The 13,744-nt window shown below is 42.5% G+C and overlaps 1 protein-coding gene across 1 annotated transcript; it reads left to right on the forward strand.

Annotated features, from left to right (window-relative positions):
* The first annotated feature begins 87 nt into the window (after window positions 1-87).
* samm50l (sorting and assembly machinery component 50 homolog, like) lies at window positions 88-12,807 on the forward strand. Its single transcript, XM_083757470.1, has 15 exons — window positions 88-249; window positions 1,819-1,935; window positions 3,240-3,341; window positions 3,940-4,027; window positions 4,589-4,695; window positions 5,046-5,176; window positions 6,099-6,186; window positions 7,265-7,393; window positions 7,870-7,941; window positions 8,472-8,558; window positions 9,573-9,643; window positions 10,135-10,202; window positions 10,616-10,762; window positions 11,275-11,416; window positions 12,146-12,807. Exons 1-15 carry the CDS (start codon window positions 229-231, stop codon window positions 12,189-12,191), a joined length of 1,416 nt encoding a protein of 471 aa, XP_083613596.1. The 5' UTR covers window positions 88-228; the 3' UTR covers window positions 12,192-12,807.
* Window positions 12,808-13,744: the final 937 nt, after the last annotated feature.

Consider the following 13,744-nt stretch of genomic DNA (forward strand, 5'->3'; position numbering starts at 1 on the left):
TTTTGGTCTCCTCCCACTGCAGCTGCGCGTGGCTCCGTCGTGGCCAATCACCGCGCAAGGATGGCGTGTCGTCACAAGTGTCATGGCGTCTCCCTTGAAGGGGGCTTGGTTCTGCTGTGAAAATTAGTCATTGGTGCCATTTATTTATTTATCCCGTTGTACGGAACAGTTAAAAAAAAAGGGTAAACCGATTGCAACGAAACAGACCTTTAATAGCAGGACGTTACCATGGGTGCTGTCCATGCCAAGGTAAACGCATTTGGGCTTTTGTTTCTTTTAAACAGCAACGTGACTTATTATTCCGTGGAATTCTCCTCTTTGACCTCCTCGGTTATGTGTGTGTTATGTGGATGACACAACACACGTACAAATGCCTCTCTGGCATTTGTACTCGATGTACTGTGTGTGACCATGTGCAACCCAGATTCGGAACAAACAAGGGACTAAATTAATTTCGCTCCTATGCCACCAAAATGTGGAACGCCCCACCAACAGTCATTAAGACATGCGTATCCCTCCCTTGACTCCTTCAAAACCGCTCTCAAAGGGCACCTATATGGACGGCTGCAATTCGAAATTGGCCCCCGTAAAATCTGAATCCCTCACTCACCCCCTTTCCCCTCACTGTATATGTTTTTTTTCCCCTATGACGATTTCCTGTTTTGACTATATAGTTGTGTATATTCGTACGTCTCTAAATGTTTTGATAAATTGAAAATGGTGGGCCCTATTGTAAATAAGTGTAATGCTATGTCACTCACTGTTAACAGTTTTTGTATTGAGTTGTACTTGAAATGTACTGTAATTCTGCAAACTGTTAATAAATCAATCAATCAAAACCCAGCTATAGACGAGAAAGTTCCTGGACACAAAGAATGGAAGATGACTGAAGTGTTTCCCTAATAAACTGCAAAACAATTCAAGTTCGGTTTCCAAGATTAGCTGGTTTTGTCCTGAGGGTTGTAACATCGAGCTTGCTATACAAAGAACACTCTTGACTGTCAATTTTCTAATATATATTTTCTGGAATAAGCCGCCTGATTTTGGGTTGTATTATAGTAGTAGGGGTTAAATCAGGGGGGCAGTCAGACAGATATTTTGTGAAGCCACAAGGAAATCGGGATTTCATGAAAGTTCATATAATGGCCTGTTGTGGCGCTGTCATTGGACCCAGAAAACCCCATAGCCCCAAAACCCTAACCCTAACCCAACTTCACCTAGACTGTATTACCTTAATAAACATGGTCATGAATACTTTCTGCTTCCAGTCACTAGTTTAAAGTCTAATTTCTAATGTCATAATATTCTTTTTGGAAAATTATGGTCCCATTTATTAAAAAAATTACCATAAAGTCGTGTGTGTTCTGAGGGGCGTGGCTACCGTTACAGTCTATGATCGGGATTCCCCTCCCACTCGAGTCAAAATAAAAACCAACGGAGAAGAAGGGGGGAAGTCCCGCCTCGTTGTCTGGGCCAGCCAATGGCCAGCTGGGCCCAAACCGATCTAGAAAGATGGCGACTTACAATACAAGGACTGACAGGCTTCATTTTACGTTCATGTTAGACCCGGAGAACGCTTTGTCCATATTTTTTACAGTCTATGGGTTAAATGCAAAACCACCTACTTAACAACTGACATCATAGTCTCCACCCCCATCAGTCACTCATGGATCCTAAACTTCCTAGCCTCAGTAGCCTGTCTCTTGCATCCACCCATCCGTAAAAAAGCCTCAGTCCTCCTCAGTACAATTCTGTTAACTTTGTACCATCCCATCCCTGTCCCATGCATGTGTTGATGTGTATGTGTGTTACCTGCAGAGTTTGGATCCTCTCCCAATGCACGGCCGCAACTTGGGGGTCAACCCAGACGACCACATGATTGAAGTTCCGGAAGCAGAGCAACAGTCCAAGCAGGAGATACTAGAGAACAAAGATGTGAGTTCACTCTCAGGTTGAACACTACAAAACACACACACACACACACACACACACACACACACACACACACGCACGTATACTGTGTATATATAGAGAGAGAGATGCACAATGTATCGGCCACACATCGGTATCGGCCGATATTTGCCGTCAATATCGGTATCTGCAAATAAAACTGCTATTAACCGATGGCAGTAGCCAATATTTATCTGTCGTTGATATTAAGCTAGACCTAGAATGCCTGTGATCATTTAATTATACTTCATACATTTTCATGTATCTCAGGCATAGATCGCTTGCACCAGATCCTGGTAGATATGAAAATTTGCGGCATAAATGTGATAAATGCTCCGTTTGTACTCACCCATTAAATCATTCCAAAGACGTGGTGTGAAAAATGGTATTCAACATGTCGGGGTCCAAGCAATCCTTCTGTGCTATCATGCTAATGCTATCCTGCTGCATTCACTCTGTCTTCAAGTTCTGTCTGCCAGCAGTGACAGGGAAGACCACGGAGGGGCATGGTGGTGGGAGCAAAGGGGCATAGATCTTTCTATACTTTGTTTTTATTCCTTTTTACAGGTTAATATAGACAGACAAAGTCAAAACAGTTCAGTTTTTCCCCCTTTTTTTAGATCTTTAAATGGATGCTGCATTGAGCCTCGACACGTTGTTAGCTTGAAGATCTGCTCTTTTTGGTGAACGACACCACCATACTACAGAATATAAATTTAGGTATAGAACTGCGACTATAGAATGTGCACTTGTTGTATCAGAGCATTGTCGTGATCAATTCTGTAGTCACACCGGTGCTACAAATTTAATTTTACAACTCGCACGGTGCTATGTTTTGTAGCAAATGCGAGTACCTAGTTGCACTGTCGAGCCCTGCACACATATAGGATAGGGGTCATCTGTATGTTCCCCGGGTTCTATTCCCCACTTACCCAAGGGTTGGTGTTGCAAGCGGCGAACATACAGTAGATACCCTGCCCTAGATTAGAACATGGGTTCCCAAACCTTTCAGCGCCTGAACCCCAAAATAATGCTGCCATTGACTCGTGACCCCGACCTGACTGTGTAGTTTTATGCACATAAATGTGCACGTTTGGCTGCAAATTTGTCCACACATGTAATTTATTAAGCCTATAGGACTATGTAGGGGTTTTGTAACAATGATAGTTAAATGTATTTGTAATTTGCAATTCAGGTGTAGGTTTATTTTTTCTTTCTTTCTTTTCTCCTCTTTTCAATGACCCAAAATCAATGTGTGACCACTTACAGTAGATGTCTGTTCATTACAGGTTGTTGTCCAACACGTCAACATCCAGGGTCTTGGGAGAACTAAAGAGGATCTGCTTGGCTATGAGATCTCTGAGGTCTTCCATGCCAAAAGCCTCATTGACGTATGTATTGTAAACCTTTGCTTGACAATAATATGTGACTAAATTTGACTGAGGGACTGCCATTGGATTTCTTTTTTAATTTTAATTTATTCATGTCATATGAAAGCAGGGAATCATAGCTTCAAATTGAAATATTGGTTGTTCAGTTTGACCCACCAGTTTTGGAGATATGGCTTACAGAGTAATGTCTTGTAGAGAAACAGCGAGTTGAGAAAACGGGCTTGAAAGGTTCACTTCTGTGGTCTCTAACATTACACCTAGCTACATGTTTAAGCATTTGTTTCATATTTACATTTACATTACACGATTTCAGCTCCGACACTTATTTCAGACATGCTCTAGTATGTGAAGAGTCCGTCTGTGCTATTACATCATTTTGAAAAAGAAAAATAAGTTTCTCCTCTGGTGAAAAGCTGTAATTTGCGTGATGGCAGTCTCTCAGTCAAATCTGGTCACATATAATAACCTGCAACTACCCACAAAGCCTGCATAAGCCTGGAAAGACTTCTGTAGTGATCATTAAGTTGATCACAGTTTTTGGAATTGAGTGTAAAATAAAAGTGTATAAAATGGAGAGCTATACATTTCTCCATGGCAGGTCATGAAGAAGTCTCACGTAGCCAGACAGAGGCTGCTTCGCATGGGTATCTTCAAAGAGGTGGAGGTGCTCATCGATACATCAGAAGGTAGGAGGATTCCTTCCACATGCATGGCTGTTTTATTTTGATTCTTTTTATTTAACCAGTAAAAACCACATTGAGACTGAAGTCTCTTTTACAAGTGTGAACTTGTAAAAGACAAGACAAGAGGCAAAAATAAGTGACACAGCTCTGCTAGTAACAGAAAAAATACACAACAAAAAAACAGGACAGACATACAATGCTCATAAATACAGTACCCACTACCGAAGAAGCTCAAAGGGAGAACAGGAACGTTTAGTAACGCGACCAATAAGAACTAATAAATAAAAACTATAAGCAACGGAAATTGCTAGTAGACTAAAAAGCAAGCAGACATTTGCTATACGTCAAAGCAGGAGCAATATATGGGAACTTGGGAAGTGTGCCCATGATGGCAATCCTTTTAAAGCTCACTAGGGGAATCACAGCAGCCAGTTTGAGTCTGGTCTGTAGGTTGTTCCAAGACCTACAGACCAGACTCAACTCGCTTGTGTAACGGTGTAAGTTGTCTAGAGACGAAGGAATCCCCTTAACATCCATCACGTCATCTCGTCTCCTCTACTGTAGGTGCAGATGCCTTGCCCAACGGTCTCGATGTGACTTTTGAGGTGACGGAGGTTAAAAGGCTGACTGGAAGCTACAACACCATGGTTGGCAACAATGAAGGGAGTATGGTAAGAAGGAAAAACATGCTAAATTAATTAATAGTACTTACGCTTGACAATTTACTTTTGTGGTATTTATCACCAATGTCCTTGCCAAGACCTCTAATTGAGGTGTAGCTTGCCAGATTGGATAGTTCTTCTCGCTACGACAGGACATCCTTTCCATCCTCATCTGGATTCACACTGGAACCAAGAGCTCCAGTTGACCTTGAATTCGGGACTCGGACATAAAATAAGTTAACCCATTCTGAGCGGGAACCCCTTTTGGTGTTTCAACTAGTACCAACAAGGTCGACTAGTGGACTTACTAGTGGACTAGTTGCTTAAAGCCCCAGTGTGACACAGTGTCTTTCTCTCAGGTACTGGGCGTGAAACTACCGAACATGATGGGTCGTGCTGAGAAGATGACCTTCCAGTTCTCTTATGGGACCAAGGAGACGTCCTATGGCCTGTCCTTCTTCAAACCTCAGCCTGGGCACTTCGAACGCAAGTATGGCCACCGATATGCTACTGATCTCATTTTCACTTTGCTGTTTGAAGAAGCAAACATCACATCATCCCCTTCTTAGCGTGACTGTTTATTATATATGAGCACTTGGGGCAAATAGGTACAAGCATTCCTTTGTCAGGGCGGGTCCTTGGGGTCCAAGACAACTTTCTCCCTCGGGAGACAAAATAAAGAAACCTTGAACCTTTCTTGGTTTGCTGGGCAGTGTTGTTTTTGGCAGCAACATTTTATTTTAGTTTTAATCATAGTCTTTTGAATAGTTTTAGTCACATTTTAGTCACCTGGAATGTCTTACTGTTAGTCTAATTTAGTGAGTCGACTAAATGTCAGGCGCTTTTAGTTGTGTTTTGGCGGGCCTTGTCATAATGACTGATTTTACACTCGCTGAAAATAGCCGATCTACAAGCTCTGTAGATCTGCTATTTTCAGCACGCAACCAAGTGTAAAATTACTTGTACTGGATCTCTTGTCCACTAGTCACTTCCTGACATTTCAGTCTATTTTTTTTTTCTTGACGAAATTGTCGATATATTTTGTCTCAGTTTTAGTCATCGGAGCTTAGTTTTAATTTAGTTTTTGTCAGTGAAAAAATGTAGTCGACGAACATTTTTCGTCTTAGTCTTAGGCGCGATTCATACTCCTATTTTAGAGCCGAATAAAAGTCGGGTCGGCTTTGTAGAGCCTACAATGTGACGTCATTTGAGGTTCGGGGGGGGGGGCGGGTACCGTCCTAAGGTCGGCTCTTCGGTGCTACTGAAATTTCTGACGAGCCGAAATCATTTTGGCACTACAGCGGTTAAATAGGAGTATGAATCGGCCCTTAGTCGACGAAAACAACACTGTTGCTCTGTGATATTATTTATTTGTTATAAACGGTTATTGCTTGGTGGTGTCTCTGTTTCAGCCTCACTCTCAACATGTACAAAGTCACTGGCCAGTTTCCATGGAGCTCCCTGAAGGAGACGGACAGAGGGATGTCAGCAGAGCTAAACGTAAGACACTTTTCTGTGCAGTTTCTTTGTCAAGTCCCGCCCCCGTGGTTCTGCCCCTCTTCGCACCCATTGGTTGCCGTTTCGTGGTTGGACAAAAATCCTCTCTCTCTCCATCCACTACCATTAGAAATAACAGGTTTTTCAGTTGCTTCATATTGATATTCTGTGCATTCAATTCTTATTTTAAACTTTGTCAGTAAAAAAGGAACATCACAGCCTAGGTGCAGCGTGGTGGTGACTGCAGGGCATATCATGTTTGTTTTTAGTTTTTTACAAAAATGATGTTTTAGCAAATGCAACATAAACTAGGTGGAACCAAGGACTGTCTAAAGAGGACGGGAAGGCGCGAAGACCGTAAGGGCGCCGCCATGTTGCTCACATGGTGCTCCATGGAAGGAAAGAAACATGCGCCGTTGAGACCAAGGAAGCTGAAGGAGGAAGTGTTGGCTGCATGTAGCCCATTGCGCATGTTTCCTTTCCTTCCATGGAGCACCATGTGAGAAACATGGCGGCGCCATTACGGTCTTCGCGTCCCGTCCTCTTTAGACAGTCCTTGGGGTGGAACCAGGGGGTGGAACAAGGCAGAAGAGCCTGCTTGTTGGTCAGTCCCCTGACTGACCAATCAGAAGGCTGACAAAGGGTGAACTGTGAATTGTGTACAGATGTCTTTTTTTCCTCCTTTATGTTTCTTTTGGAATGGATGTCACCATCTACCATGGTTTTATTTCAACTGATACCCTTCACTAAAACTCTTATATTGCACCAAACTCTAATATTGCACCATTTCCATCCATATGATTCTACCAAATGCATGGATGTAAAACAAATAAAAAAGTAAATTTTTATTTTTCCTTATTTTCTATTTCAATTTTTTGTTGTTCGTCTTTGTTATTATTTTGCATTAATGTAAGATAAGTAAGTAAAAAAGGATAAGGCACTGTATAAGCTACGGCTTCGGCCTACACCTTTTTCGGTCCAAACATGTCCTGTAAAATGCTTTTGCTGCTGTAATAATCATGTACATTGTTGTTTTAAGACCGAAAATAAAACTATTCATTCATTCCCTTCCCTCCTGCAGTTCCCTCTAGGGATGACTAACCATATGTTCAAGTGGGAGGGGGTCTGGAGGGAGCTGGGCTGTCTAGCACGCAGTGCCTCGTTCGCAGTGCGAGAGGAGAGTGGACACTCTTTGAAGTCGGCACTCTCGGTATGTATTTAGGGCGGCTGTGGCTCAGGAGGTAAAGCAGGTCGTACAACGATCCCTGGGTTGGCGGTTCGAATCCCGGCTTCTCCTCCTGTCCACATGTCGAAGTGTCCTTGGGCAAGACACTGAACCCTACGTTGCCTCCAATGAGTCGGTCGGTGTGAACTCGCCACCGTTGGTGTGTGACTGTGGGAAGTGAGAACACTGGCGTTGAATGTTCGCCGCTTCACCTCCCAATGTATGAATGAATGAAAATGTAAAGCGGTTTGAGCACTTGGAAAAGCAATTCATTATTATTATATATGTTTTAAAAATCCTCTTCTAAGCTCCAGACTCCGTGCTCTGTGCATCATAATGTTTCCCGCTTTGTACTGTAGAGTAGACAGTGTGCAGCTATACTGTATTTCTCTGTGCATGTCGGATATATACATCACAAGTTGAAACATTGTCGTTAATCAATGGCACTTTTAATTTTCCAGCACACCATGTCGATCGACACGAGGAATTCTGCAATCTTCCCCAAGAAAGGTGCCTTACTTAGAATCAATCAGGTAAGTCAGTCTGTCTGTGCAGTGCAGAGCCTTAGATATAGACAGTTACGCAAACTGTGTTCACTTCATGGGGCTTCAGTCCAATGGCGGCTGGCTCTCCTACATTGAGCGTGGGGGGACAACCAACTGGGACAAGTCCTGGACCGGAATTATAGGCAGAAATGCATTGGACTTTAAACTTTAATCCCCTAGTTTAAATTGTTTTGTAGTAATAGTACAACATGAACATTAAAGAGACTTTAGTTGTTACTGTACAATACTTTAAAACAGTTGTCATGTTGCACACATGCTTAAAATAGCTCTTAGTTGCGCCGCCCTCGTTGGAAACAATGCATTTCCAACTCCAGAATGTCTCAGTTCAGGCTGCATGAACAGCGCTCCAGCGCTCGGTTTCTGCCCCCTCAATGTCGTAACTCTTCTATTCGATGGCTCTGGTGCTGTAGTGCCTACATGCGGTAGTCGTGTGGCATCATGAGACATCAACTTACTGTCCTTCCTCGCCAACTGATGTGTGTTTGCCGGCCCTGTAGGAGCTGGCTGGATACACCGGTGGAGACGCTAGCTTTCTGAAGGAGGACTTTGAGCTACAGCTCAACAAACAGCTGTTCTGGGACTCGGTATGAACTTAACCATTATCTCTAAACTCTCTAAAGAAACACTGACACTATGAGGATGTTTTAACATGGAATCCTCTGGTTGTCTAAGCTCTAAGATGCCAGACAAACATTTTAATTCAAATGCCTAATAATAGAATATATGTTGATCTTTTCTTAAATATATAATAATTTAATTTGCAACATGCCATGGTGTGCTGTTACAGGGTTGCAATTCCTTTATATATTATAAATAATAGTTATTTTAACTTGTCCATGTCTTGACTCTTGACTGATGGATTATGTAGATGGAAATAAATGTTAAAATACACCAGTTGCGTCCTTTAATATACAGTAATAGGACGCCTGGATTGTAAAACTCAAATTCAAGCACACATAACTGTAGTTGCACTGATTAACCACAGGGTGGCAGCATGCAACAAAATTGAGCCTTTAATATGTTTAATGTAAAGATTGTAGATTATTTTATAGTATTCTGTTTAGACCGATTCTTGGTTACTGTATGATCTAAGATTGCTAGTTCTATATGCATTTGATGTATTACCTTGTGTTTTCCTTGCTTTCTGTAAATCGCTCTGGATTAACCCATTTTAGGCGGGAACCCCTTTTGGTGTTTTAAGCATTATGTTATGCATTATGTTAGCTCTAGCTATTTGAAAATGGCAGATCTACAAGCTCATAGTGTGGCACCGAGTGCCGCGCTATGAGCTTGTAGGTCTGCTATTTTTTTTAAACCGTGAAAATATGGCCCAAATCTTTGAATATATATATTCTTTCAGAACGTTTTTAACTCAAATCTTTGCTTCTGGGTTCTGGGTCCCTGGAACAACATATTTTCAGATGGGGGTCGGCGGCCAAATACAGATAATTCTGGGGGTTCTTGACATGAAAATGTTTGAGAACCCCTGACAGAAACATAGGGTTTTCATAAAAACTGTCATGTTTTAGAAGACATTTGTAGAAACGAACGTATAGGTCTAAATGTGTTAAGAACTGTTTGATTTGTTTTTTTCCCAGGTCTTATCTGCCTCTCTCTGGGGTGGGATGCTCTATCCCCTCGGAGATCAGCCCTCCTGCATCGCTGACCGGTACGCAGTCTTTTGACACATCCCTGGGCCTGTCGGAATTATTATAAAATTGCCCAATCGCAATATAATTGAAATTATTATTATTATTTAATAAATGGTTGAATATGTTACTGTTTGTATATTTAAGTCATTTGTCATATCACCATGTGAAATCTTTGTTTACAAAGCCAACCTAAAAGCCAAACAGAAATGTAATTTTTATTTGCAGAATACTGTATATGTTCCAGTGTTCAATGCCAAAGATGATCGTGACAGCCCTAAATATCCCCTGACTCTAGTTATTGACAGAAATCAGTTATTCCATAGACACAAAATTAGGCTACATAATTTAACAATATGACTATGAAAACAAAAGAAATAAGAACACCTATCAGCAAAGTATACAGGGGTTTAAGTGGTTACATAATCTGTGAAAGTGTAGATTATATGGAAGCTTTAGTTTAGATGATATTTATATTTGTTGGAGATGTTAAATTATATTTTCTATCCAGGTTTTACCTCGGCGGTCCCACCAGTGTCCGAGGCTTTGGGATGTACAGCGTCGGGCCACAGAGTGAAGGTGGGTTCAATTACTGACTTTGTAAATGGTGCATTTATGTAGCGCCTTTATCCAAGGCGCTTTACATAGATGGTGCATTACGTTCACCCATTCACACACACATTCATACACCGATGGTGGCGGAAACCATGCAAGGCACCAACCAGCACATCAGGAGCAATTAGGGGTTCAGTGTCTTGCTCAAGGACACTTCGACACTAACTCTGGGGGAGCCCGTGTTCGAACTGGCAACCTTGCGGGTTACCATCCAGCCACTCTACCCCTGAGCCACCTGTCAATCTGACCTTGAGGAAAACTGACCACAGCTGTCATTAAAAATATATATTTTAATCTCATGAAACTCATGAAACCTTTTTTACATAATTAGTGAATATTCACAGATTTACATACAATGACCTTTGGACATTTTCTAGGTGACTACCTTGGCGGGGAGGCGTATTGGGCCGGTGGACTCCATCTGTACACCCCGCTGCCCTTCCGACCAGGCAAGGGGGGCTTTGGAGACCTCTTCAGAACACATTTCTTCCTCAATGCCGGAAACCTCTGCAACCTAAACTACGGTAAGTGTACAACCTCTGCAACCTAAACTACGGTAAGTGTACAACCTCTGCAACCTAAACTACGGTAGGTGTACAACCTCTGCAACCGAAACTACGGTAGGTGTGCTGAAGACTACGGGAACCCCTTTTGGTGTTTTATGTTGTACTTAAATCGTGAAAATGTGGCGCAAATCTTTGTATATATATTCTTTCAGAGCGAACGTTTTTAGCTTTCTCCGGGGGGTCCCTGGAACAACATATTTTCAGATGGGGGTCGGCGGCCAAAAACATATAATTCTAGGGGTCCTTGACATGAAATAGTTTGAGCACCACTGACATAGAAACATGAGGTTTTTCAGAGAACTGTCATATGTAGAATCTGGTCTCGGGTCTAAATGGGTTAACCACACCTCACTGCCACAATCACCTGTCACACAGCAGGAATGTGCAAGCATTTTACATGAACATTTACAGTAAAATGTCCACAACAATATATCTGCCAGTTCTGACTGTGTGTGTGTGTGTGTGTGTAGGTGATGGTCCCCAGGCACACCTTCAGAAACTAGCAGAGTGCATCCGCTGGTCATACGGCGCCGGCATTGTGTTGCGCCTCGGAAACATCGCCAGACTGGAGCTGAACTACTGTGTACCCATGGGAGTGCAGAGTGGAGACAGGTACGGTATAGGATGATACTGTAACTACTGTGTACCCATGGGAGTGCAGAGTGGAGACAGGTACGGTATAGGATGATACTGTAACTACTGTGTACCCATGGGAGTGCAGAGTGGAGACAGGTACTGTAGGATGATACTGTAACTACTGTAACTACTGAACTATTGTGTACCGATGGGAGTGCAGAGTGGAGACATGATACACAATAGACTAGTGTCGCAGTCCCGCCCCCTTTCATGACGACACCAGGCCCAGGAAATTAATCCCAATGCATTTTTCTCATAGACATTTCAAAACGTATTTATTTAAAGACCTTTTAAGCGTCGTACGAAGCCAACTCTTTGTGTGACAAATCATGACAACAAACACAATATTTTGGACCAAACAAATAATTACAAAGAAGAAAAACAACAAAAAAAGTGTTGTAACCTGCCGTTTTTGTCTACTTTCTAATTCTTTGTTTGGCCCGAAAAATTGTGTTTGTTGTCATGATTTGTCACGACAAGAGTTGGCTTTGTCTGCGGCGTAAACGTCTTTAAATAAATACTTTCTGAAAAGTTCTATGAGGAAAATGAATGGGGATTTCTTTTCCGGGTCTCTCGAGGGGGGCGGGACTGCGACGCTCTATTGGACTGCCGTTGCCAGACCTAGCCTTATATGTATACGTATTATTTAAGACACTCACTCTCCGCCAACTGACTATCTATTTCTCGTCTTCTCTCCCTGCACAGGATATGTGACGGTGTCCAGTTCGGAGCGGGAATTCGTTTCCTGTGATGTCATCACCCTGCTGCCTCTGCGTTACGGCAGCAGAGACTCATGGCGCTAAAAGGGAGATAGTATTGTCACGTGTAATGATGTGTGAACCCATACGCCTGAACCCATACATCTCCTTTTGATATTTACCATTGGGCATTTATATCTCACACTCCTGTTTGCTGTGGCACCAATAGTACTTCGGTTTCTGGCCAGTGAAAGAGATTTGGGCCGTATCTCTCTGGCTTCTGGGATTAAGGCCTTTCTAGAGGCGTTATTTCATTTGTTTTCCAGATTTAATCCTACACTCTTTAAGCACTGTTGTGTGTCCTGATGACTGATGTCTATTGAGCTGCGAAGGTGACCGGCACTTTCTGTCGATCAAAGTGAAGGAATAAAACGTAAAGGCTCTGCGATTTCTGAGGGAGTTGTGGACCTCATGCCAAAATCGTTTGTTGGAGTAATTCATGTAAGGAGTAGTAGAGGAACATTTATGTCATCATCCCAAACCCGACAGCCCTAGTGAGTGAAAGGTCCTGTGTGTGACCCGCTGGACCACCAGTGCACTTACTGTTACTGTTAGTCCTCTTTTTAACGTTGTAAAAGCCGTTCTGCACACAAATAAATCTCAGTTGGTCCCCTGTTCTTATTGAATCGTTTTGTCACTGGCGTCTGTCTTGGACATACTTTCAAGCATGCAAAGAATATAATCTCCCAGAGAAATTATCCCATGAATTCTATCCTCCTGATATATATGTTCTTCTAGTGTATAACATGTCTTATACAGAATGTACTGTTTGATAGTATATTATATAATATATTATATATTGTATATTAAAGTAGGTATACATTTCGGCTGCAGCAGCCGTGATTGGCACCAATTTGTTATTGCAGTAATGTGACTGAAAGGTACTGTACATTATTCTCTTTTTCAATGGAACTAAGGGCCGATTCATACTCCTATTTTAGAGCCGAATAAAAGCTGTAGAGCCTACAATTTGACGTCATTTGAGGTTCGGGGGGGCAGGTACCGTCCTAAAGTCGGCTCTTCGGTGCTACTGAAAATTTCTGACGAGCCGAAATCATTTCGGCACTGCAGCGCCGAAACAGCGGTAAAATAGGAGTATGAATCGGCCCTTACACAGCATAGTCGGCGCCGGTGTGTCCACATAGGCCTAGGGAGGCAGTTCGTAGAGGCCACAAACGACACTCAGTTATTCCCATAGCAGTTCCCTTACGCTCCCTGCCACTGAGACCCCCTTTTCCACCGGTTGGTTCAGTTCTTTCCCACCGGTTGGTTCCCAATGGGAACCGGTTCAGTTCTTTCCCACCGGTTGGTTCCCAATGGGAACCGGTTCAGTTCTTTCCCACCGGTTGGTTCCCAATGGGAACCGGTTCAGTTCTTTTCCACCGGTTGGTTCCCAATGGGAACTGGTTCAGTTCTTTTTGGTTCTTAGTCCATGTTTATAGTATCAATACAAGTACATTTATACACGATAAGCCTTCCACAGTAGTAGCTTTGTCATATTTTCTATTATTTTGCATATTTTACTACATAATGCATAATTTGCATA

Source organism: Protomyctophum parallelum, assembly GCF_964188405.1.
Source record: "Protomyctophum parallelum genome assembly, chromosome: 22".
In the NCBI taxonomy this organism is placed as follows: Eukaryota; Metazoa; Chordata; class Actinopteri; order Myctophiformes; family Myctophidae; genus Protomyctophum; species Protomyctophum parallelum.